This window comes from Diutina rugosa, assembly GCF_008704595.1.
Source record: "Diutina rugosa strain CBS 613 chromosome Unknown scaffold15_size221551, whole genome shotgun sequence".
Taxonomy (NCBI): domain Eukaryota; kingdom Fungi; phylum Ascomycota; class Pichiomycetes; order Serinales; family Debaryomycetaceae; genus Diutina; species Diutina rugosa.
In genome coordinates this window covers 127,098-148,982 of record NW_022995055.1, presented here as the reverse complement: position 1 = coordinate 148,982, position 21,885 = coordinate 127,098, and the positions used below count along the sequence as shown (strand labels likewise).

Sequence of the window (21,885 nt, the reverse complement as noted above, 5' to 3'; positions counted from 1 at the left end):
AGAACCATTCGTGGCCAAACGCTCGTATTACCATCAGTGTCATAACCAGATGCTCTCACAATGAGAATCGAAATTGCAAGCAATGATTCCCTGGTTTGGCAATCAATTGAGACCCATGGCCATTCAACTAGCGATTAAGCAATCCAGCATAGCTTCCTTGGCCGATTTCATCAGGCTGAGTCCTCTTTCGTAAGTGGTGTGATAAGGGTCGTGCGAGTCAATCGTCTCACAATATATACAAACGCGACATGGGCACGGCTGATACACTCAAAGTACGGTTGCGACTATTAATTTCTGTATTCTACGTAATGGTTCTTTCACTCGTGTAATATCGACTGCTTTCTTTTGTATTGACCGAGAGTTGTGGACCTATCCCCTTATTTGCGTATCTACACCTACAGTCTATTTGTACTAAACTCGATTAGAAAGAGGCACATTAAGTGGTGGCGCGTCGCCTTAAATAACGAGGTAATGAAGAATGAACTTCATGAAGTTGCCCTCATCTTTTTCTGGAGTCTACAACTCTTTCTTGAATAAATTTGTTAATTGATTGTATGACTATAAAGCTATAGACCTATACAAATGCCTATACATGCTACAAACCAGACCCCGAACCTACAAATATTCCTGGGAAGGGAGACCCATCAACCCCCCTTACCAGTCCAAACTTGGCCAGTGACAGTCGATGGGGTGCCATCAGTTTTCGCGCAAGGTCCAAGCATACACTTGTGGGCCGACCAGGGCTAATCTGTCGTTGCGGATACAATCAGACGGGTGTGTCTTGCCTACCGCCCATGGGGGATGTGTATAACGGTGCACTATCTCCCCGCCTACGGGATGGTCATGGAGTGTGTTACTGGTTGCAGCGTGACAGAACACGAGTCAAGTCCAGCGAGCAGTCGGCTCAGCCGCCAATCCTTATGAGTTTTTGGTGGCTAGGCGACCTATCAGTAAACAGCGAGTATCAAGTAGTAGTATCAGCAGCAAATAGTAGCATCAGCAAGTAGTAGCATTAGCAGCAAGCAGTAGCATTAGCAGCAAGCAGTAGCATTGGCATTAGCAGTAGCATCAGCAAGTAGTAGCGTCAGCAAGTAGTAGCGTCAACGGCGAGTAGTAGCGTCAACAGCCAGTGGTAGCTTCAATCAGTAGTGTCAGTCGGTATTGAGAACCATGTTTATAGGTCACAGTCCCGGTTGGTGGCAGACCAGAGTGGGTTTCAACTCATAGTAGAAGTCGCCAAGTAGAAGATTTTGATGATGGAGAAAAAGAGCGACCAGCCCGCCTTTTATGTTGTCGCCGAAAGGCCATTCCTGGATATAGTGCCCCCCTAAAGTCGGGTGCGTTCTTTGTTTCCGACTTGACCCGTCTAAAGTTGACGACGCATAGCGTTCCCCGCATTCCATGAAGTTCTTCCCATTTTGCAATGGAAAATTTTAGCTGAAAAACTCTATAGAAGTTGACGACTCTGGGCGAATGATTTACGACACAGTTGTAGCTGACGGTTCAGTTTGTTCAATCTCCACATCGCTTCATCTTTGTGGAGTGGTCGATGTGGCCATATGCATGTCCTCAAAATCCCGCGGTTAGATTACCTATTTGGGAACGCGTAGCATACTCAAGCTGGCCAACTCAGGTCTAGACCACCTCACATGGCGACGATTATTATATTGGTCACCATTGTTACGTGAAAACTTTTCATTGGACAACATCTTCGCCCAGTCGAGAGTAAGTCGCCGAGGCTGACTGGGTTGAATTAAACTAAAACTTCATTAAAAGTGAAGTCTACTCGAAGCGAACTACCACAGAAACTGGCATATTTTATAATTTTAAAGTTTATTTCACTGCCCCACCACTGCTTCAAAAGGATTTAACGCCCAATGGTCTTGTGGCCGTCCAGTGGGCGCCGTACCTGCACCCCAACTCCGTCAAAAAAGCCTGCATGACGACGCGTGTACGCCAAAGGTCGTCTATAAGACAAGTGATCAAATCTCTTCACCTACTTTGAACTGAGGGCCAATAAGCTGAGATGATATGCTTTTCAGGCTGAATGCAATAATTTACGCTCTTCTGCGAGAGACTCCAATGCATTTCCAATTTTCATAAACTACACACGGCTGTGCGAGATGTCTTATCGAGGCTCACGCAGTCGCGTGATGGTTTCTTTTGTGGCGGGTATGAAGTCAGCGCTTAATTCTCGGAGGTAATCCTAGACATTCCCGGTATTCTCCAGAAGACATTAAACTACGCCTTCCCACTATATATTTCATTAGTTGTATGAATAATACGACAAGAAGAATCGTAAAGTTGTCGTTCCTGCTATTGGCGGTGGTGAGATTAACTGAAGTAAGTTGAGTAATAAGCTGTCATTACGTCATCGATAGGTGTCACTCTAGTTGCACTTCTCCAACTGGCGTTGCCGTCTGCTGGTAAGTATAAAAACTCGAGCCCTTATCTCAAAGTGAGAACACAAATTTTACTGACCATTGACCACGAGAATTACGACGAATACAAAGAATTGTGACAAAAGATACGTCGCCAGTGGCTGATACACTTAAGTCCGGCGACTACCAACAGGTCGCTAACATTGGGATCCAAGTCTCGTGAGTCATTCTTAACAATCCATGATGCCGGTTTATGAGGATATGCTCTTTAAGGAGTTCAATAAGCAGGGGGAATGCCTCATCTGTGGCAAAGTGATTAAACGATTTTTTGCCAGCCACATAAAGTTACATAAGGACCACAGCAATTGGGATTTCATGTGCAAGTTCAAGGCCCTTGGCAAGTGTGACTATAACCATTCGTCAAAAAGCCCTTCTTATTGCAAAACACATATGCTCCAACGCCATTTTAAGTTTGACGACGACTACGTTCCCATTGATCGCCAGGAAGAAGTTTATAAGCACGAAGGAACGTGTGAATGTGGGTACCATGGAAATTCAAAAACGTGGCTAAACGACCATGTGTTGAAGAATAAATGCCCCTTGTTGAAACCTGATGCAATTGTTCCTCCGCGACCTCAGTACCTATGCTCTATCTGTGACAGAAGCTTTGGACGCGAAGTTGACTGGCTTCGCCATCTCCAGTCCCATCGAGGCAACTGGGACTTCACGTGTAAGTTCAAACACCTTGGCGAGTGTGGCTACCGCAAGGAACCCTTTCGTAAACCTTGGGGATGCATCAGACACATGCTCAATGTCCACTTCAAGTTTGACAAGTTGCGGAACACATCTAGATTACCTACACGTCGAATGTACCAAAGTTATGGGAAGTGCAAATGTGGCTACAAGGGTCGGGCCAAGATCTGGGTGGACGACCACGTCTTGGGAGACCAGTGTCCTTTAATCAAGGAGCCGTCTGAGTCTGATGCTGGAGAATAAGTTTAGCGTATTTTTAGGAGAGAAGTATCAATCTAACGAAATAGCAACTGCAGCAGCTTCGGTTGAATATGTCTATTTGGTAATTATTGACGAGTTTTTGCCGGGAGTTAGTCTTGTTAACTAGCACTCCAGACGGTCGTGCCAGCCGATGTGTTCGTCGTGCTTGGGCAACGTCGCCACGTACAGGGCGGTGTCGGCGGCGCGACGGCGCCCTTCGACGTAGGTCATCATCTCCGAGTACAGCTGGGGGATCACCAGGCAGAACTGGGTGTGTTCCAGCTTGGGCACGAAGAACGAGAAGATAAAAGTACCGGCGTCCTTGGTGGTGTCGCCGTCCAACAGCTTGGTGCGGGTGTCGACCTTAACCTGGATCACCGTCCCCGGCTCCGAAAGGAAGGCGTCAGGGTTATCGCTGATCAGGTTGGTTGCAGGCAACTTAAAGTCGAACGGCAGGTCCAGCACCGCGGTGGAGCCGATGTCGTGCAAATGCTCGGTGTAGGCCACCAGGGCGTTCATGGTGAGCACCAGCCCCACGGGGACGGGGTTTTTAAACGTGACCAGGTCCAACGACACAAACCGCGGCGGCGCCAGCGAGAACTCACCAGCACACACGTAGGCGAGCTCAAACAGCTGGCGCAACAAGTAGCCCCCGAAGATCATGTACAGGTGGCGGTTGCGGTACTGAGGCTGCATCAAGATCGCCAGCAGCATTAACGTGTCCTTCATGAACTGGGTCAGCTTGGGGATGGGTCTCCCCAGCTCGATCATCACTTTCGTCAGCCGCCACATGTTGTAGATCAACTGCAGTTCCTGTTCCGTGGGTTCGATGAGCTTGTGGTGGCGAGCCAACAACTTCTTCTTGGCGTTGTGCGATTCGGCGCGGCGGTAGTCGATCCATTCCCGCTCCAGAATTGGCAATAACCGGTTGACGGCAAACAGTTTATGGGTCTTAGGGTCACGAGCGACGAACGTGAAGTTAGCCGTCAAGAACACTTTATCGTCGGCAAGCGTATCCTCGTCGATCTTGGCAGGAATAGTATCGTCGTAGGCGTAACCCTTAACGGTGATCTCCATCGACAGTCTCCCTGTCCACGTACAGGTACCGGCAAGCACGAAGTTGTAGTGAGAAATCTCGTCGACTTTCTTCACCATGTACACTCTATCAACCGAAGCAGTGACGTTCATCGGCTCCGCGGGAGAACAGTGGCGGTGGGCAATACGGCCAGCAAGGGCATCCAAGTCCTGGAACAATTGACCCACACGCAACCGGCCAAAGGCGTTGATGTAGGCGTCACACAACCACTTGTTATCCTTAAATGGGAGACTGACATAGGTGAACGAGTCGGCTCTCGTCTTCTCCTTAACATCATAAGTCTTGGGGTCATTGAACGAGTACGAGTCAAGAACCACACCTTGAGCTAGCTGCTTTTCTCTCTCTCTTAACGCATCGAGCCAGGTAGCTTTAGAAGGGTTCACTGCTTCCTTAGCGGCGAGCACTTCTGCCATCAGCGCCGGCATCGAGTGGAGCGCCGAGGCGACCTCGTCGCTGCCTGGGGAAGACTTGGTCGAGTTGAAACGACATCGCTGTACGCCGTAGCGGCTTAAGCGGGTGCGTAATAGCGGTATCCGAAGCAGCATTGCTGGTTTATTAATGGGGCTTCTTCCCTTTATGAGGTGGTCGGTGGCTCAATTATATGGTGTCGCGCATTCCTAATTGTTCCGGGTACCCCGGGGCTTACTAAACACGCACTGAGCCAAGTAACGTCAACGACGTCACGAAATAATAGAGGAAGATGCCGAAAGATTGCAGGGGAAGATAATGCCCGACAGCGGTGCCCGACAGCTGGTTTCGGATAAATGGAGATTGACTACCGAAAAAAACGTTGGGTGGAGGCGGGGTGACTCTGAGTCGCCCGGGGAGCTTCCCCTCCTTTGTAGTTGCCAAACAGGTAACCGCTAGCGAAAATATATTCAAGATCCCCCTCGTACCGCCATCGTGCCCACCCAACAAACACTACCAAGATTGCCAAACCATCTGTGTTATTTGCTGGGTTGACGTTGGGTATATCCCGGGACAACACGGATGAAATTCGTTGTTACTTCTAGCTTTCCGTACGGCTGAAAAAAATGTCGGACTCCGCCGTTGCCCGAGTCGCAACCCTACAACATAAATTTTATACGGCAGAAACGGGTTTTATTATCCATTATAAAATCGTACTCACAGACTCCATCAAGGAGCCAAAACCGGCAATCGCCGAAACCAGAACTTGATCATTATTCACCGATTAAGTTTACACCTTATATTCGGCGTCGATCTTCTTCAACAAGTCCAGGTACTTCAGCTTAGCGAACTGGGACCCACCGCCGTCGGCGAGCTTCTCCGAGTGCACCAAGCGGGCCATGTTGACAAACTCTTGCTTAGTGAATCCCCACTTGTTCTCTTGAACCTCGGGTAAGAATTTGTGTTCGTTCAAAGTGAACATTTCGTAGTAAGCCACCAGCGGTCCAAAGTCAGCCCCGTCACCGCCACTTAAATTGCGTACCATCTGTTGAAGCACATAGATATTAAGCATGGCTCGTTTAACACCGTAGGCGTTAACCTTTTTGATGAGGAAAGATCCTTGAACCAACACTTTATTCAAGAACGCATCGAGGCCGCAGTAGACGTGGATCCGTTGCTTCTCAGTAAGCAACTGCGAGAGCTTATTATTAATCCCGTAGAGCTCCTTGTTAAGCACCAGCACGAACCTATCAGCATCGGCAGGCTCGCTCAGCGGACACCAGTCGTCGTGGCTAAACAGCTGGCCCAAGTAGTGGAGCGCCTTGCACCGGATGTCGTAGCGCAACGCAAGCAACGCGTGGTCGGTCATCGTCTCAAACTTGCGCACGTAGTCGTCGAACTCGGCGGTGTGGTGGGTGTCCAACGCCAACTGGACCATGTCGAACGTCAGGAACGCCTGGTGCAATTTACCCGATTCCAAGAACTGCCATTCCTGCTTTAATCGGTCGACTTTAGCCATCTGTACTCCTTTCTCCGGGACCGAGGACGCTTTATTATCCTGATCGTCAGTCAGGTGCACCAGCGCCGCTTTAACTCCAGGGAGCCACCCTAACACCCACGTACCAGTAAGCAAGAAGTAGCACAAATGGTCAAACAGCTCGTCGTCGAGGAAGTCGTCAGGACTAAGCCCTAAGAGCTCGGGGTCAGTGGCAAACATAATCGTCACTTCTTTTTCCACCATCTGGCGGCGGTGTTCGGGGTTCTCGTCATCAGCATACAATAAGATCAGCGAGATATCCACAAGACTGGGCACGCGAAGCCATTTCAGAATCTGCAGTACCGGTTTTTGCAGATGGTTAGGCATATGAGGTGCCAGGTGACCCGAATCAGTAGTGATAAGCTCATCGTAAAAGTGACGGTAGGCCAACACAAACTTGCCCAAAAAGTCGAGGGCCACCTTTGAGTAGTGACGACGGTAATTGATCAGCGTGTTAAGCACCAGACACACTGTCAGCCACACTTTACGGAAGTCGAACGCGTTCTGGTAGATGATTGCCGTCGACTTAAGCAGCTGGTCGCGTGTCACTGCTAATGTATCGGTCTCGGTATCCTTTTGGTGGTTGATGGTAATGGTATCGGTCTTGAACTGGTGATCGTGGCCGATAACTTCCGAAAACACGTAGTCCAAATTGTCACGCACCCGGCCGAGGAACTTATACGTCATGTCGTGGTCAAAGAGACGTGACGGTGCCATTTCCACCGTCCCATCATCTAAAGTACCGCCAATGATCCCGAGCTTTTCAGCACCGGCAACAAACAAAAGGTAGAACTCAAGGATGATTCTCATGTTGAATAAGTCCTTGGGAGCCAACACTTCCACCATGGCGTTAAATTGCTCGCTTTCCACGTAAGGTGTAGTATTATCGATACCACCTCCCAATGGGTCAAGCAGGAACAGCGGGAACATGTCCTGCATCATTGCGTGCAATTCTTCCAGCGACGTTTGCGGGATTTCAGCGTCCTGGAACCGGAACAAGTCTCCCTTTTTCTTCACTTCATTAATGGCGTTCTTCAAACTGGTGTGGATAACGTCAGTTTGCCGCTGCTGGTTGTAGATATAGTTATCGATGATCACCCCAATCTCCTTACGAATCGTCCGCCACACGCCATTAATGTTATAAGAGGCTTTAGCTTCGAGTAAAGGAACAATCTCCAGCACCACTTGGTGCTTCATCAATACCACCAACAGCTGAGCGAATATGGCACTGAACAACTCCACGAGCACCACCACGGCGGTATCAGAAAAGTTAGGGTCGCCAATCACCACCGTCTGGTGAGTATGGTCAAAGTTCTGGAGCTTCAGCAATTTTTCAATGGCGCCAGTGTGGACGCTCTTCACGTACTCAGTGCACCGGTTAATCACGTTGTGCAATTCCAGCTGGGCTCGCTGCTCCAATACTGCGGTAACTTGGTGTAATCGACCAAGCTTATGCGCCGTAGCTAAGAGCAAGTACATGTACACGTACAGTTCTTCGGAGGGGGAAGCGGTGGTATCCAACACCACCTTATAGTCGACTTCCTGAGCCACCGTCTGCGAGTGGTGGTTGTGGAGTCGGGGCAATTGGCTGGAAATAAACGCCTTGTGGGGGCCCAAAAACACGTCGGCGATCTCGGTGGTGTCCATGTTGGCCAGGTTGTAGATGAACTGCTCAAGCAGGGCCAGCTCCTTGAGGTTGCGGAACAGGACCAATTGAGGGTTGTTCAGCGCCATGAGCGCCTCGCGCGTCGCCAGCAACAGCACCTGTTTGAGATAGATCTCCAGGTGGAGCTCGTCGATGATGGTGTCGACCATGCCGTTAGAGATCAGCTCTAACTGCTGGTGCACTCCGGCAAGCGCTGGAAGCGTCCACAACTTGTATTTGTCCCCCAAACGGAACCCTTCAGCGACGACGTCATACACCATGTGGAGCTTTTTGTCCGCCACCAAGGCGTCGACCTGGTCAGGTATTTTCACCACCACGTCGATGGCATCGAGAATCTCAAGTACCTCCACTAAACGTGTTTGAGTAGTGTGCAAATCGTGGAGGGCGTCACTCAGAGTATGCATTTCCAGGGTCAGAGTGTCCAACATGTCACGTATACCGGAGGCATCGTTTTCCACGCGGTCAAGCATCGGCAACAACGCGTGGTACAGCCGGATCAGCGAGTTGAACGCCTCGTACTCGTCGTTGACCACTTTGCGCAACGCCCGCAGCGTGTCCCTCTGGATCCGCTCAAACTCGGGGTACTTGTGAGCCATACCCACCAGCGTATCGTCCAATAATGCCACTGCAAGCTCAATGGGGTTGGCACGGTCGTCAAGCATCTGGGGCCAGTCGTATTTCAAGTTGTTAAAGATCTCTTTAAGCTCCATTATCCCCAGCAGCAGCAGCAGCGACCCGACATAGTCGTCGTCGTAGCCAGCAGCAGCACCCGATTTGGTGCGAGAGTGGCTATACCGGTCGACTTTGGCCACTCGAGTATCGGCAGCATACGTGTCGTATTCCGCTCCCCGTGTATCATCATACGAGTCGTACTTGCCACTTCCTCGAGAGTCGTCATAGCCGTTATACTTAGCTCCCCGCGTGTCATCATAGGGATCATATTTGGCTCCTCTTGCCTGGTCGTAGCTGTCGTATTTGCCGCCGTCATATTTGCTGTCGTACTTCCCTGACTGGGGCTCGTCGTAGTTGTATGACGACGATCTCGGCGGGTCGTCGTACCGGTTAAACGTCGCCAGCAGCTGGACGGGCGGCGACAGCAGGTAGTGGCGGGTGTTGTTGTGGGTGGTGCGGTAGGCGGAGTACCCCAGCTTCAGCGGCTTCGCGTACGCCAGAGCCCCGTACGACGTCGGCTTGTCGTAGGCCGAACTGCCGCCGCTGCCGCCGTAGCCATTGGCCTGGCCGGCGGCACGGTCAAACGAGCGCAGACTGCGGTGGCCTCTCATGGTCGCTGTCTCCGTCAAGATCGCACCCGTGAAAAAAGGCGAGCACACCGTAAGACTGTTGACAATGGCTGAGACAGGCTTAGAGATGGATGGCTATATTGTGCTTTCAAAGTTTGTTTGACCAGTTTTGGTTGAAATAATGGAATTGATTGAGGCACAGTAGTTTTCTTTTTTGGATTTATTTGGTGTTTCCATAGTGGCTGTGATTGGCATAATTATGACTGTTTGATATGGTCTTAAAATAGGTCAAACTTGCTAAAAGAACTACTAGTGATGATGATAAATATATAATTGTCTTTATTTGTGGAATTGATGCTCCTCAAGTCAGGCTGTGGGGGTCCTGAGACTATTGATCCAGATCATTCAATATCAATTATCAGTCGATCCTGGTGTTGTTGTCAGTGATTAGGAGTGATCCAACAATGCATAGTCACCGTGAGCTAGCGTGGTTATATATTGGAAGACTTCTCGATCGTTGATTTACGATTTTGAATTACGTTGCTCATTAAATCTATTCACAAGCTACACTCGGTCCTATCGAATTCAGAGGAAGTATCCACCGGTTCTTTCTATGTGTGAATTGTATGTTTGCAATAAATAAGCCATGAGCAATACGTTATGATTTGCCTCAGTGGAAAAGTATATTTGTAGCACCAGATCTTGTTCTTGGTCAATGTACTGGGCAAAAAAACATCCAGAAGATCAAGACCAAATTCAAATGAGGGAGTTGTAACACTCTTTGACAAAGTATTTTACTCCACTTAGTCCAGCTTCTCAAGCCTCAAAATGAGATGCAGCCAGCTCAAGCAGATTATCCAAATTGTGGAGAACGTTGATGGCAGTTCCGTCTTGTCAATCATCACGTCTCCGTTTAATCAGCCATCACTTCCAAGAGGCGTTCGACCACTTCCTGGATCTCCGCTGCCGATGGAGTCTGTTTCCGTCGTTTCAAGGTGAATGTCGCTGCCTTCACCGTAAGCTGGTATAACTGTTTTGTATGGTCATCAGCAGTCGTCAATCCTCGTATTCGGAGCCCCAGCATCACTGATTTGGCCACGGCTTTACTAAGCTGGATTTCCGGTTGTGGCGGTCTGATTTCCGGGACCAGTTTCCGTTTACGGTGGTCCATAAACTGATCAAGCACATTGCTCTCGGTTCTCTTGGCTTGGGTGGCTTCTGGTGCTGGTGTTTGGATCAAATTTAGGGGTTTCACGCAGGCATTGACAGGACGGTCAAGTAAGGAGAAATCAACAATAATGAGGCCTATGCCTGGTTCTCGATAGTAAAACACGTAGAGACGGCCCAGTTGCTTAGCCTCAAACATCACCAGCACCGGTTTCACGGCCACGGAGGGGGCAGCCACCATCTTGCGGAACCAGTCCTCAGTGGCGGCATCTTTGGTATACACAGGCACTGCCAGCGCTCGGATCACCGCTAGCGGGATGCGGTGGTGGTCAAAGTGGTTGCCGAAACGATGGGCTTCGTCGTCGACGGGGACATCGCCGATTATCACCTCGAGTTCCGCGTCGCCGTCGACGAGCCTCATGAGCCTCATCGCGCCCCACAATAAGCATATTGGTAGTCAGAGACAGTTCGGGTATTAAAATTGTTATTTAAAACTGGTGGAGATGGAATTGACATATCTAGGGAACTACTGGTTAAATTGGGTAATAAATTGGGTAATAATTGGTGAGGGCAAATTGGGGCGACAATGGATGGTTTTGCTGCCATCGTGGCTAATGTAAACATAGAGAGTGGCCAATGCGGAATTAAAGACTACATAATCCCTAGCTTCTACCCTCAAACGTTTACCTTCAACCGGATATCGACAGTAGTCCAATGAATTGCCAGGGGACCACAAAACCCGAGGTCGCTCCGAATCGGCTCACTTTGATAACAAACTAACGATGACACTAGCAACACTGATGCTAACCAGCCGAAACTAGCCGAGTCACGGATATTTAAAATCAATGACATCGTTGATGTTCGTTATCGTTAACTGATCATTAATAAGTGATTACAGGGGGACGCCATTGTTCTCGATTAACCCCACTTTAACCACTACGCCACCCACCCCGCCTAACCACTGACTACCAGTAATTCTCTAAGCCAACCAAAAATTGTAAGCCACGAATTATTAGATTACACTAGTGACGACTAAGAAATACTATCACAAATAGCATATCTAGATATATCGTAGTGTTCTCTCTCTTGCCTCGGGTGTGGCGCTCATCTCGAGTCGCACCTGGGGCAATTCGTCTAGTTTATCACGAGGGGCACACTGACGGTGAGATCATGTTATCGACCCGAGTATACTCGAAGGCACGAGTATACGCCGACGTCAACGCCCACAAGCCCAGGGAGTACTGGGACTACGAAAACCACCAGATCGAGTGGGGGGACATCCGCCACTACGAGATCATCCTGAAAATCGGGCGCGGGAAGTACTCCGAAGTGTTCCAAGGGGTTAACGTCCTCAATGACGAGCCCTGTGTGATCAAAGTGCTCAAGCCCGTCAAGCTTAAAAAGATCTATCGCGAAGTGAAGATCTTGCAGAACTTAACCGGCGGCCCCAACGTGGTGGGGCTCTTGGATATCGTCCGCGACGAACAGCTGAAGATCCCCGCCCTCGTGTTTGAAAAAGTGAATAATGTTGATTTCAGAGTGCTCTACCCCAAGTTCACCATCGCTGACATCCAGTACTATTTTACTCAGTTGCTTATTGCCCTTGATTACTGTCACCTGATGGGGATTATCCATCGCGACGTCAAGCCGCAAAACATCATGATCGACCCGTTGCAACGCAAATTGCGTTTAATCGACTGGGGGCTCGCTGAGTTCTACCACGCTGGTACCGATTTCAACGTCAGAGTGGCGCTGCGATACCACAAGGGACCGGAGTTGTTGGTCAACTTACAGCAGTACGACTACCTGTTGGACTTGTGGCTGGTGGGGTGTATGCTTGCCGCCATCATCTTCAACAAAGAGCCGTTCTTCAGAGGCGACTCCAACAACGACCAGTTAGTCCAGATTGCCAAGGTGTTGGGCACCGACGACTTGTTGGCCTACTTGGCCAAGTACGGGCTTAAACTCAGTCCCGAGTACGACGGCATCTTGGGCAACTACCCCCGCAAGCCGTGGGAGCTGTTTATCACCAAGGACAACCAGCACATGGCCATCCCCGAGGTGGTGGACTTGATCGACCGGTTGTTGACCTACGACCACCAGATGCGCCCCACCGCCAAGGAGACGATGGACCACCCGTTTTTCAAGGTCTAAAAGGGTGGGTGTGTTTCTACTTGGTTTTTGAACGGTGTGCGTGCTATAGTTTATAGAGTATTTTAATATCGCTTGTCTTTTTTTTGGTCGCCTATATATCTCTAGATCTGCCATCGATGACGTCATCGGCTCGCGCCGTACCGGTGCATGACTTCACGTGGTCCAACCGATAACACCGCAAACTACTCCAGCAAACTCCCGCTACCCAACCCCTGCTCCACTTTCCCTACCACTCCACCCTCCTTATCGAGTCCCAATTACCCCGCTCCATGCTCAGCGACGTCGACAGCGCCGCGGGCAGTGCCTCCGTGTCGCCCCAGTTGCGCCCGTTGTCCCGCAACAACCTGACGATTTCCCTTGGAAACGTGTTATTCAGAGACTTTGACTTCGGTTTCAACCTCGATGGGGCCGCCGACAAGTCCCGCAAGAAGTTCCACGAGATGCGGTCGAAAACCGACCGCCAGCTCAAGCTGTTTAAGGACTACCCTAAACGGAAGATGGGCGACGTCCACCGGCTCCAAAAAGAGCTTAACGCTAAAGTCCACGAGTTTGACGAACGTATCCATAGCCAATTGGTCAGTCTGAACACGGAAAAGGCGTTCTACGCGTTTGCCTTGTGCTGTATCTTTGTCGCCGGTTTGATCATCGGCAAGTACCCCGAGCACTTCCACGTGTTCCACACGTGTTTGTTTGTATTGCTCATGCCCATCAGATTCTATACCTATTTTAAAATGGGCTACGAGTACTATTTGGCCGACTTGTGCTACTATGTCAATTTGTTGGTGATGGCGTTTTTGTGGCTATTCCCCTGGCTGCAAAATCTTTTCATCTCAGTGTTCTCATTGCTGTTGGGGACGCTATCGTTTGCCGTGATCACTTGGCGCAATTCGTTAGTGCTCCACCTGATTGAGAAGACGACGCTGAGTTTTATTCACATTATGCCTCCAGTGACGATGTTTGTCATTGTCCACGAAATTGACCCGCTCTACCAACAATTGCGGTTTTCTGGGGTGCTGAATATCGCTCTGTGGGACTTTGCCAAAGGGATATGGTACACTGCCCTCACTTACTCAGTGTGGCAAGTGCTCTATCACTACTTCATTACTATCCGCAAAGCCCGTAAAATCGAACTGGGGAAAGTAACTTCGTTCACTCACTTGCGGAAACTGAAGGCGAACTCACCGCTTGGTCGTTTTGTGAACAGTTTACCTTATAACTGGATGCAAATCGGTGCCTTCACTCTTATCCAATTCGGCTACCAGATGCTTACTATGCTTCCCTGTCCCATCTGGTTTAAGTATAAGCACGCCTGCGGCGTGTTCGTGTTCTCAGTATTTGCCTGGGCCTGCTATAACGGTGCCACCTACTATATCGATATCTTCGGCAAACGCTTTGAGAAGGAAGTGGCTAAGCTCAAAAAGGAAGTCGCCGAGCTTGAGCGAGAAAAGATCCAGTGGTCTCCTCAAACTCAACCACAAGCGATGAGTGAAGAAGGGATTGTCGATATCCACTTGGGCGACCAGACCGATAACCACTCAACGACTTCTACCGTGAGCAGCGGGAACAATACCAATACCGCCACCGCTACGGGGATGCAGCGGGCGGAAACTACGGCTTAATGATCTATTATATAGGATTTGACATTAACTATTCATCAAAGTTTTGCCACTTTCTATCAAGTGACAATTATAATACAAGAACGGAAACGATTAATATACTCAGACGACAAAATCACCCTTCCAAGTCCAACGCAAAATCAAGCCCCATGTCGTACTCGTTGGAGTCGAGCTTCAAGTCGTCGTCGTCCAACGAAAGCACCAGGTCGGGCCCGCCAATGTCCATGTTGAGCAACCCCATGTCGCGGTCGCCATTGGTCATCATGATGTCCAGCTCCATCATTTGCGAGTGTTGTTGTTGCTGCTGTTGTTGCTGCTGTTGCTGTTGCTGTTGTTGTTGCTGATGATGCTGCTGTTGGCCTTGGTTTGGTTGTTGCTGAGGTTGTTGTTGTTGTTGTTGCGGTGCTTGAGCCATTTGCTGCTGGGGAGGCTGCTGTCTTTGCTGCTGCTGCTGCTGCTGTTGCTGCTGTTGTTGTTGTTGCATCTGGTGGTGGCCCATGTTCATCTGTTGTTGTTGCTGTTGCTGTTGCTGTTGCTGCTGTTGAGCATGCTGCTGCATTTGCTGCATTTGTTGTTGGTGATGGATGGGAGCCTGGTGAGGTACCGGTTGTTGAGGCGGCACCGCGGGAGGAGGAGGCGGCTTCATTTCCGGAGGCGCCGGCATTGCTGCCTGTTGAGGCAACGCCAACGGCTTAAGCAGCCACTGGTTGTCAAACTGCTTAAAGTCCAAGATCTCCTCCACTTCATTCAGAGGGATGTGGCCGACGGCGATTTCACGCAACTTATCCAGAGCCAACTCTTCAAGTTCAATGGCGTCGTCATAGACAAACGACCCTTCTTCGTTGTAGATGCGGGCATTGGCGAACATCAAGTGGACGTCCTCCATGAATTCACGAATCAGTGTGTAGGTGAGGTTGGTGATGCGCTTCTTGATGGTATCGAGAGCAATGGGGTATTTGATGAGCACGTAGTAGTCCGGGTAGATCTTTTTCGGCGGTTTGACCATGAAAATTTCCAGACAATTGCGCTCGTCGGCATTCACGTGGGTCACCATCGCGTCGTAGATGATCTCAATCTGCGTTTGAAGCTGTTCACGTTGCTGGGGATCCAATGGGTCAATCAGCGGCGTCAGCCGGTAGTGGATATTACCCTTTTTGTTGTTGGCCAGCTTGGCTCTACTGGGACGAGCACGAGGCGTCGCCAGTTTTTGCCGCTTCAGACCAGCCGATTCAACGTCAGAGTCATCGTCAATGAAGTCATCCACTCGCTTACGTTTAGTACGAGACCGTTTCTTCAGTCCACCCCCTGATTGAGGAGTGAAAGCGTCATCTTCTTGACCCAGGGCATAACCATCAATCTTCTTAAGCCACTGTTCTTCCGTCATCCCATCATCGTAGCTTTGGACCTTACGCTCACGGTTACCTCTACCGTAATCCGCATTGATCTCATTCTTCTGGATAAGCTCCTTCGGGTCACGCTTATACACGTCGGGGAGCTCTTGTTCAGTGAACAACCGCAGAGTCCACGGCTTGTCCTTTTGCGCCGCTTGCCTCTCTTCGTCCATCTTTTTAAACAATATCAACTCGTCGTCGTCACGTGCAATCACCTGGTTGAGCTCATCGTCGTTATCGACACCGTCATCTTCTTCAACCACATCACCGTCCTTCTCCTGTCTGCGCTCTTCATCCTTTTCAAGCAACGCCCGCAAAAACGCTTCTTGTTCTTCAGCACTCAGCTTCTGGTCGAACTTACCAGCCTGAATAACCTTACCGTCGATCTCAAGCTTTTGGTGGGCACGATCAAGCACCGCTTCTTCAATCAGCGACTCGGTGATGAGACGCAAGATCCGCACCTCGTTCTTTTGCCCGATTCTGTGAGCTCTGTCTTGAGCTTGCAAATCCTGGTGAGGGTTCCAATCGGTGTCAAAGATGATAACGGTATCGGCAGTCTGAAGGTTGAGCCCTAAACCACCAGCACGAGTCGACAATAAGAAACAAAAGTAGTCCAGATCAGGAGCATTGAACTTATTAAGCAAACCAGTACGATCGTCAGATTTGGTACCACCATCTAACCGCATGTATTTGAGGCCGCGAAGTCTCAAAAAGTCTTCCATAATGTCCATCACTTGAGTCATTTGGAAGAAAATAAGCACACGGTGACCCAGAGCTTTGAGCTTAGGAAGCACCCGGTCCAAAAGCTCAAACTTACCCGAAACACGCCAGATTTGGTCAGAGTTTTCCATCGAAGGGTTGATCAAAGTTTCCACTTCCTCGTAGACAAATGGGTGGTTACAGATCTTCTTCAATTGCATCAACTGGTTGTTGGCATTCTTAATCGAAACAGGAGCCCCATTTTCGTCAGCAGTATAAAGGATGTTGTGGTGCAACATCATTTGGTACAACTTCTGTTGCAACGCCAGCGCCTTACACTTGACGACCTTTTCCACCTTATTAGGCAAGTCTTTTTCGACGTCACGCTTTAATCTTCTCAAAAGGAACGGCCGCAACACTTTGTGCAATCTTCTAATCACCAACAACGCCTCTTCTTCGCTCAACTCGATCTTGTCTTGACCACCAGTATTGGCAAACGGAGTGTTGAACCATTCGTCAAACGACTTTACTGAGTTGAAGATTTTAGGGAGAACGAAGTTAAGAAGAGCCCACAATTCCGGCAAATTGTTTTGCAACGGGGTACCGGTCAAAATGAGTCGGTAGTCGGTGTGGTAGTTTTGCGTCAACGTCTCCAGCAACTTCAGCTTGGCGTTCTTCATTCTATGCCCTTCATCGATGATCATGTGCACCCACTTGATGCGCAGCAAAAGCCCCTTATCCTTGATGATGTATTCGAACGTGGTAAGAAGCACCTGGAAGTTACCCAGACGGATATCCGCTTGAAGAATCTTACGCTGGTTGGGGGTACCTTTATAAGTGACCTTCTTTACCAGTGGCGCCCACTTGTCGAACTCCATATTCCAGTTGGTAAGCGTCAGCAACGGCACAATCACCAAAAACGGACCGGGGATCTTCTTTACTTCCACTAAGTAGGTGATGAGCGAGATGGTCTGAATGGTTTTACCTAAACCCATTTCATCTGCCAAAATCCCGTTAAGGTGGTTATTAAATAACGACACCATCCACTGTAAACCCTTCAATTGGTACTCTTTAAGCGTACCGCCAACGAGAATTGACGGTTGTACGGTGACTTCTTCCTTGATACGGTGAGCCACATGGTAGTAGTCGATCTTTTCCCGCTTGACTTCAGGGTCTTCCTCGGGAATTTCTTCAGCGGTGATGCCTCGCTGTTTAAGGTTGACCAGAGTTTCCTTTTGTTGGGTCTGCACTGCTGCTGCCAACGAGTCCAAGAAAGTATTGGTTTGCTTAAGCAAGTGGGTGATACGAGTATCCTTGGTGTGGTCCAACAATTTAAGATACGCTTCTTCGTCGTTCAGCTTAAGCGCCTGCAAACGCTGTTTGGCCATCTTTTCCACCCGTTTCTGCTCTTCCTTAGCCACCTGGTTGTGGAACAGCCCCACTTTAGTGACAAACCGGGCCATGCGTTCCTTGCGACGGCCAGCAGCGGCGATTTCCTCAGCGCGGAACAGCAAAATGTCGGTGATAGTAGTCTGGTGCTTGCGGTTCTGTACTTGTAAAAGCGTCTGCATTTGGTGACGGTAAAGCTCGTGGCACTGGTACACGTTCTCCATCAGCAACTGCGAGAATTTCGCCAAAAAGTTAGGGTGGCTGCTCGGCAACGCCAGCTTTGAGAACCACACTTGCAGCAAGACGTGGCCGCGAAGCGTCTTTTGTAGCGGAAGTAAATCAAGCTTAGCCAATTCGGCTTCGATGTGCGATTTCTCCTCTGCAGAACACAGTTCTAGCTTCTGCTTCAATTGAGTACGGTACTCGTCTTGGCGCATCGCCATCATCACCTCCCAGTTATTGACGATCTCGCCCATAGAGAAGCTCTGGAAACCATGGTAGGGTTGCATGACACGTGTCTCAGGCTTGTCGATATCGGCAAACGGCACTTTAGGGTGCGAATGGTCGGGTCGCTCGAACGTGTCCACTTGGTCTAACGGGTTCATCACCGGCACCACCGTCTTCTTGGTCTCGTTTAGATCGGGGATAAGGTCCGATAGAGGTACTGGTGGGTGCGGGGCGTATACCACGGGTAAACTATCGTCGACCACCTCCACTGTCGGCTGGGGCCGTTCTCCCATAGTGGGCGTAGGTCTTGTCAGCGTCACCCCCAGTTTATCAAGCCCCGGCGTCAGTTTAGGCGTATCGGCAATAGGCGGTGGCGGGAACGGCAGTTCGGTGGTCTGAGGATTATTGGTGCCACCACCAACGGCATTCTTTGCTGGTAAATAAGGACCCTGGGCGTAGCAATTGCGTTCGTTAGTGACAAAATCCACCACGTTTTGCGGTAACGGAGCGTTAGTTGGCTGAGGATTCTTCAAATAATTAAGCATGGTGAGCTGAGTCTTGACCATCTGCATTTGTTGCTTAGTAAACGCCAGTTCCGGGGCACCGCCCATGGCCACTCCCGCTGCCGGCGGCGGCGCCTGGAACCCTTGTGGCGTCGGAGCGCCGTTGGTAGCCCCGTTAAACATCGGCGATTGAGCCTGGGGCGGCCGGCCACCACCGGCAAACGGCGGCGGCGGCTGCTGAGGGTTCACGCCGCCCTGGGGAGGCATCATCCCCTGGGGCACCGGCTGGCCTCTCATCGGGCCCATTTGCGGCTGGTTCATCTGGGGCTGGCCCATCTGCTGCTGCTGCATCTTGACGTACTTGAGGATTTTCGTGATTTGGTTGAATTCGGGGAACTGGACGGCGCGGTCGCCGTACTGGTTGTAGAGCTCCTGGCGGCGGCGCGTGAGTTGCTCGAGCCGCTCCGGGGTGAAGTTATCCATGGTTGGATTGATTGGTACGACGCTTTGGAGAGAATTTGGAGCGTGTAAACGGCAGGTATGTGTGGCCAGGCACCGGTTGGGTTGGGAAGTGTGGGAGGTGTGGTGAGTGGAGAGAGTGTGTGGTTAGGGTGAGGTTGGCTAGAGTGCGGTGGTACGGACACGACCCTGGAGTATGTCGCGTCGCGCGCGCCGTGGCGAATAAGTTTGAGGGGAGACTCAGGCAACGAAAAATGCGAAATGAGGGGCGAGACAACGGCTACTGTGAATAATTAAAAATACCATCAATTGAGATGATATATCGATTAGATGTAGGCTATTAGGGATGAAAGATGATAGTAAGTATAGTTCTATGGCTTGACTCAGTGGGGTTCCATACTATACTTATAGTAAATGTCTAGATATGAGTTTATCCGAAATAAATCCATATTCAGCGAAAAGTTTAAGATTCTGTGATATCTGTGGAAGAAAACACGGATTTATCATCACAGAAAGATAAATTCTTACTTATTACGAAAAACTCCCAAAAGCAATGAAATATCCAAATGATAGTGACTCGAATCTATAGAGAGAATGCCATTACTAAACCTTATAGTTCTAATTTACAACGACTACAATTGATGTGGGGGTGAGTGCTTAGCTACTTATGAGACTAATTACCAAAGTGTAAGCTTCCACTGATGGTATTATTAGATCAAGTGATTTCCAGCAACGACCACAGCGCTAAATGCCGGGTGCTAAATAGGATACTCCTGAGCAACGTCACCACCTATTCATTTCAAGACACAAATGTTCCCCGTACTATGGCTTCCAGAGCATGCCTTGGCCGCGCGGGGCGTAGTTAATCACATCAAACCGTTCCCGCTTGATTTCGTCGCCATTCTCGTTGACAACATCACGAATCGGTTGGCGCACCTTACGTGGTTTGCGGTGTTTCTCCTTGGAGTGAGGCTTGTCCTTCAATAGAGACGTTTCCTTGTCCTTAGACTTATCGTCGGTGGTGTCTTTTTTCTTATTATGTTTTCTCTTATCGCCCTTCGTCTTGATTGGGTGGTACTCCTTGGCGTGGGAGTACTCGTATTGAGTAGTATCGATGGTCAGGTGCATGGTATGGGCCAACGGTTCATCGCCGAGTGAACGGTGAGGGTCATAGTTGGCGTTGCTGATATCATACTGGTTAAACATAAGCAATTCCGCTTCATTGACGTTGAGACAGTCAATACCGAACAGCTGGGCCCAGATCTTGGTGATAGGGTCCTCAGTGACCAACTTATACTCGCCAGCCCCGGGAGGTCTCAGTTCAATGAACCGTTTATAGATACAAGGGCGAATAAGGTAGCGTAATCTCAGAGGCATTTCCGCCGGCTCATCGGCGTGAGCATGGGCGTGTTGGTACCGAGCCGAGTTCTCATACTGAATAACGTCATCGTCGTACTGGCCAAGCAAATTGGAATCGAATTGCGTCTTATAATTAGGGAAGTCGCCTACCCGGGGAGTGTGCACCTTAAACTTGAGACACTGGGGCCACGCGGGGCCCTGTTCTCTCAGCGACTCGATGGCCAAATGGTAATGAATATAAGGGTTATCGAGATCGTCTTCCGTCTCGAATAAGTGGTCGACAAACCGGATGGCTTCGCGGGCATTTGTCGCCTGCATCAGCGTCCCTTTCTTGACGTAATCAAACTCGTGGAGCGTATACAGCGGGATAAAGATCGTGAGGTCGATCGGGTTGGTTTTGGCACCGTCAGTGGCGGGGTTGGCGGTGTTAGCGTGGAGGTAGTCGCGGTTGAACCACCGCTTGATGTTGCCGATCCCGCGGACGAACGCCAGGTGGTCGATGATGAACGCCACCAGCCGTGGCTGGGGGTTGGCTGGCGGGGTCACGCTCGCGGCTGAGGCGTCGAACAACTCGTCGACCGGGGTTTCATCCATCCGGTGGTCGGTAGTGATGGTGCGGAGTGTGAGAAAAACATGGCTAAGAGGGACAGGACCAAATGTCAGACACTTACAGAGAAAAAAAACTGGAAACACCAGAGTAGAATTAAAAAAAAATTGAAGAAGTTTGTTTGATTTAGGTTTCATGTATGCGATAGATGACTTTGGTGAGTGTTGTGTCTACGCTATAATAGAGCCTCATGAGCTTCAAAGACAAATTTACACAACGACGAAAACTTTAGTAAAGTAATCTAAGCAATGAATATGAGTTAAAACGATTGAGTTGAGCTTTTACCAATGATTTAAACAATTTTAATCAGTGGTTTGTCGCTGGGTTTGTAATAAATTCATTGTAATTACCCCCGGGATCGCGATTTGCCTGGGTGATTCACAGGTGGCAGGTTCAGCAATGACGCCAGTATGGTTGTTACTCTTGAAGGTTAAGGCAACCCCATAAGTGGTAACTCACCCGTAGACAATGAAAATGGGCTAAGCCATCACGGCCATTATCTTCGGTGATGGGGGGTTACGAGACCCGAGGTCATCGCATCGGGGGATTTACAAGATTTAAAGATTTATCATGTTTCTGGGTTGTTAGTACTGATCAGATAATTGTCAAAAGTTGTATTCATCGAGCTGAAAAGCCCTAACATTAGAGATGCCAGAAAAATACATATATGAAAGGTATTCGTCATGGTACTTACTGGCTGGGGGTTGAGGTTGGTGGGAGTATGAAGTTTTTCACTCAGTGAGGTCGCACTTTATAGGGAGCTCATTGACTA

At 49.6% G+C, this 21,885-nt stretch overlaps 8 protein-coding genes across 8 annotated transcripts; 3 read left to right on the top strand and 5 right to left on the bottom strand. All coding sequences in view use genetic code 12, as the record gives it.

The window, feature by feature from the left end:
* Positions 1-2,831: 2,831 nt before the first annotated feature.
* On the top strand, positions 2,832-3,377 carry DIURU_000140 (uncharacterized protein; the record flags this gene model as incomplete). Its single annotated transcript, XM_034153939.1, has 1 exon — positions 2,832-3,377. One exon carries the CDS (start codon positions 2,832-2,834, stop codon positions 3,375-3,377), a length of 546 nt encoding a protein of 181 aa, XP_034015085.1.
* Positions 3,378-3,497: 120 nt separating this feature from the next.
* DIURU_000139 (uncharacterized protein) lies at positions 3,498-5,015 on the bottom strand (the record flags this gene model as incomplete). The annotated part of the gene is made up of 1 exon (XM_034153927.1): positions 3,498-5,015. The coding sequence occupies one exon, from the start codon at positions 5,013-5,015 to the stop codon at positions 3,498-3,500; it is 1,518 nt and encodes a 505-aa protein (XP_034015084.1).
* Positions 5,016-5,668: 653 nt separating this feature from the next.
* On the bottom strand, positions 5,669-9,364 carry SEC8 (exocyst subunit; the record flags this gene model as incomplete). The annotated part of the gene is made up of 1 exon (XM_034153916.1): positions 5,669-9,364. The coding sequence occupies one exon, from the start codon at positions 9,362-9,364 to the stop codon at positions 5,669-5,671; it is 3,696 nt and encodes a 1,231-aa protein (XP_034015083.1).
* An 871-nt stretch (positions 9,365-10,235) lies between these two features.
* DIURU_000137 (uncharacterized protein) lies at positions 10,236-10,919 on the bottom strand (the record flags this gene model as incomplete). The annotated part of the gene is made up of 1 exon (XM_034153905.1): positions 10,236-10,919. One exon carries the CDS (start codon positions 10,917-10,919, stop codon positions 10,236-10,238), a length of 684 nt encoding a protein of 227 aa, XP_034015082.1.
* Positions 10,920-11,659: 740 nt separating this feature from the next.
* On the top strand, positions 11,660-12,643 carry CKA2 (casein kinase 2 catalytic subunit; the record flags this gene model as incomplete). Its single annotated transcript, XM_034153894.1, has 1 exon — positions 11,660-12,643. One exon carries the CDS (start codon positions 11,660-11,662, stop codon positions 12,641-12,643), a length of 984 nt encoding a protein of 327 aa, XP_034015081.1.
* Positions 12,644-12,912: 269 nt separating this feature from the next.
* Positions 12,913-14,262, top strand: DIURU_000135 (glycerophosphocholine acyltransferase; the record flags this gene model as incomplete). The annotated part of the gene is made up of 1 exon (XM_034153883.1): positions 12,913-14,262. One exon carries the CDS (start codon positions 12,913-12,915, stop codon positions 14,260-14,262), a length of 1,350 nt encoding a protein of 449 aa, XP_034015080.1.
* Positions 14,263-14,374: 112 nt separating this feature from the next.
* Positions 14,375-19,171, bottom strand: SNF2 (SWI/SNF catalytic subunit; the record flags this gene model as incomplete). Its single annotated transcript, XM_034153872.1, has 1 exon — positions 14,375-19,171. One exon carries the CDS (start codon positions 19,169-19,171, stop codon positions 14,375-14,377), a length of 4,797 nt encoding a protein of 1,598 aa, XP_034015079.1.
* A 798-nt stretch (positions 19,172-19,969) lies between these two features.
* On the bottom strand, positions 19,970-21,100 carry DIURU_000133 (uncharacterized protein; the record flags this gene model as incomplete). The annotated part of the gene is made up of 1 exon (XM_034153861.1): positions 19,970-21,100. The coding sequence occupies one exon, from the start codon at positions 21,098-21,100 to the stop codon at positions 19,970-19,972; it is 1,131 nt and encodes a 376-aa protein (XP_034015078.1).
* Between the last annotated feature and the right edge of the window lie 785 nt (positions 21,101-21,885).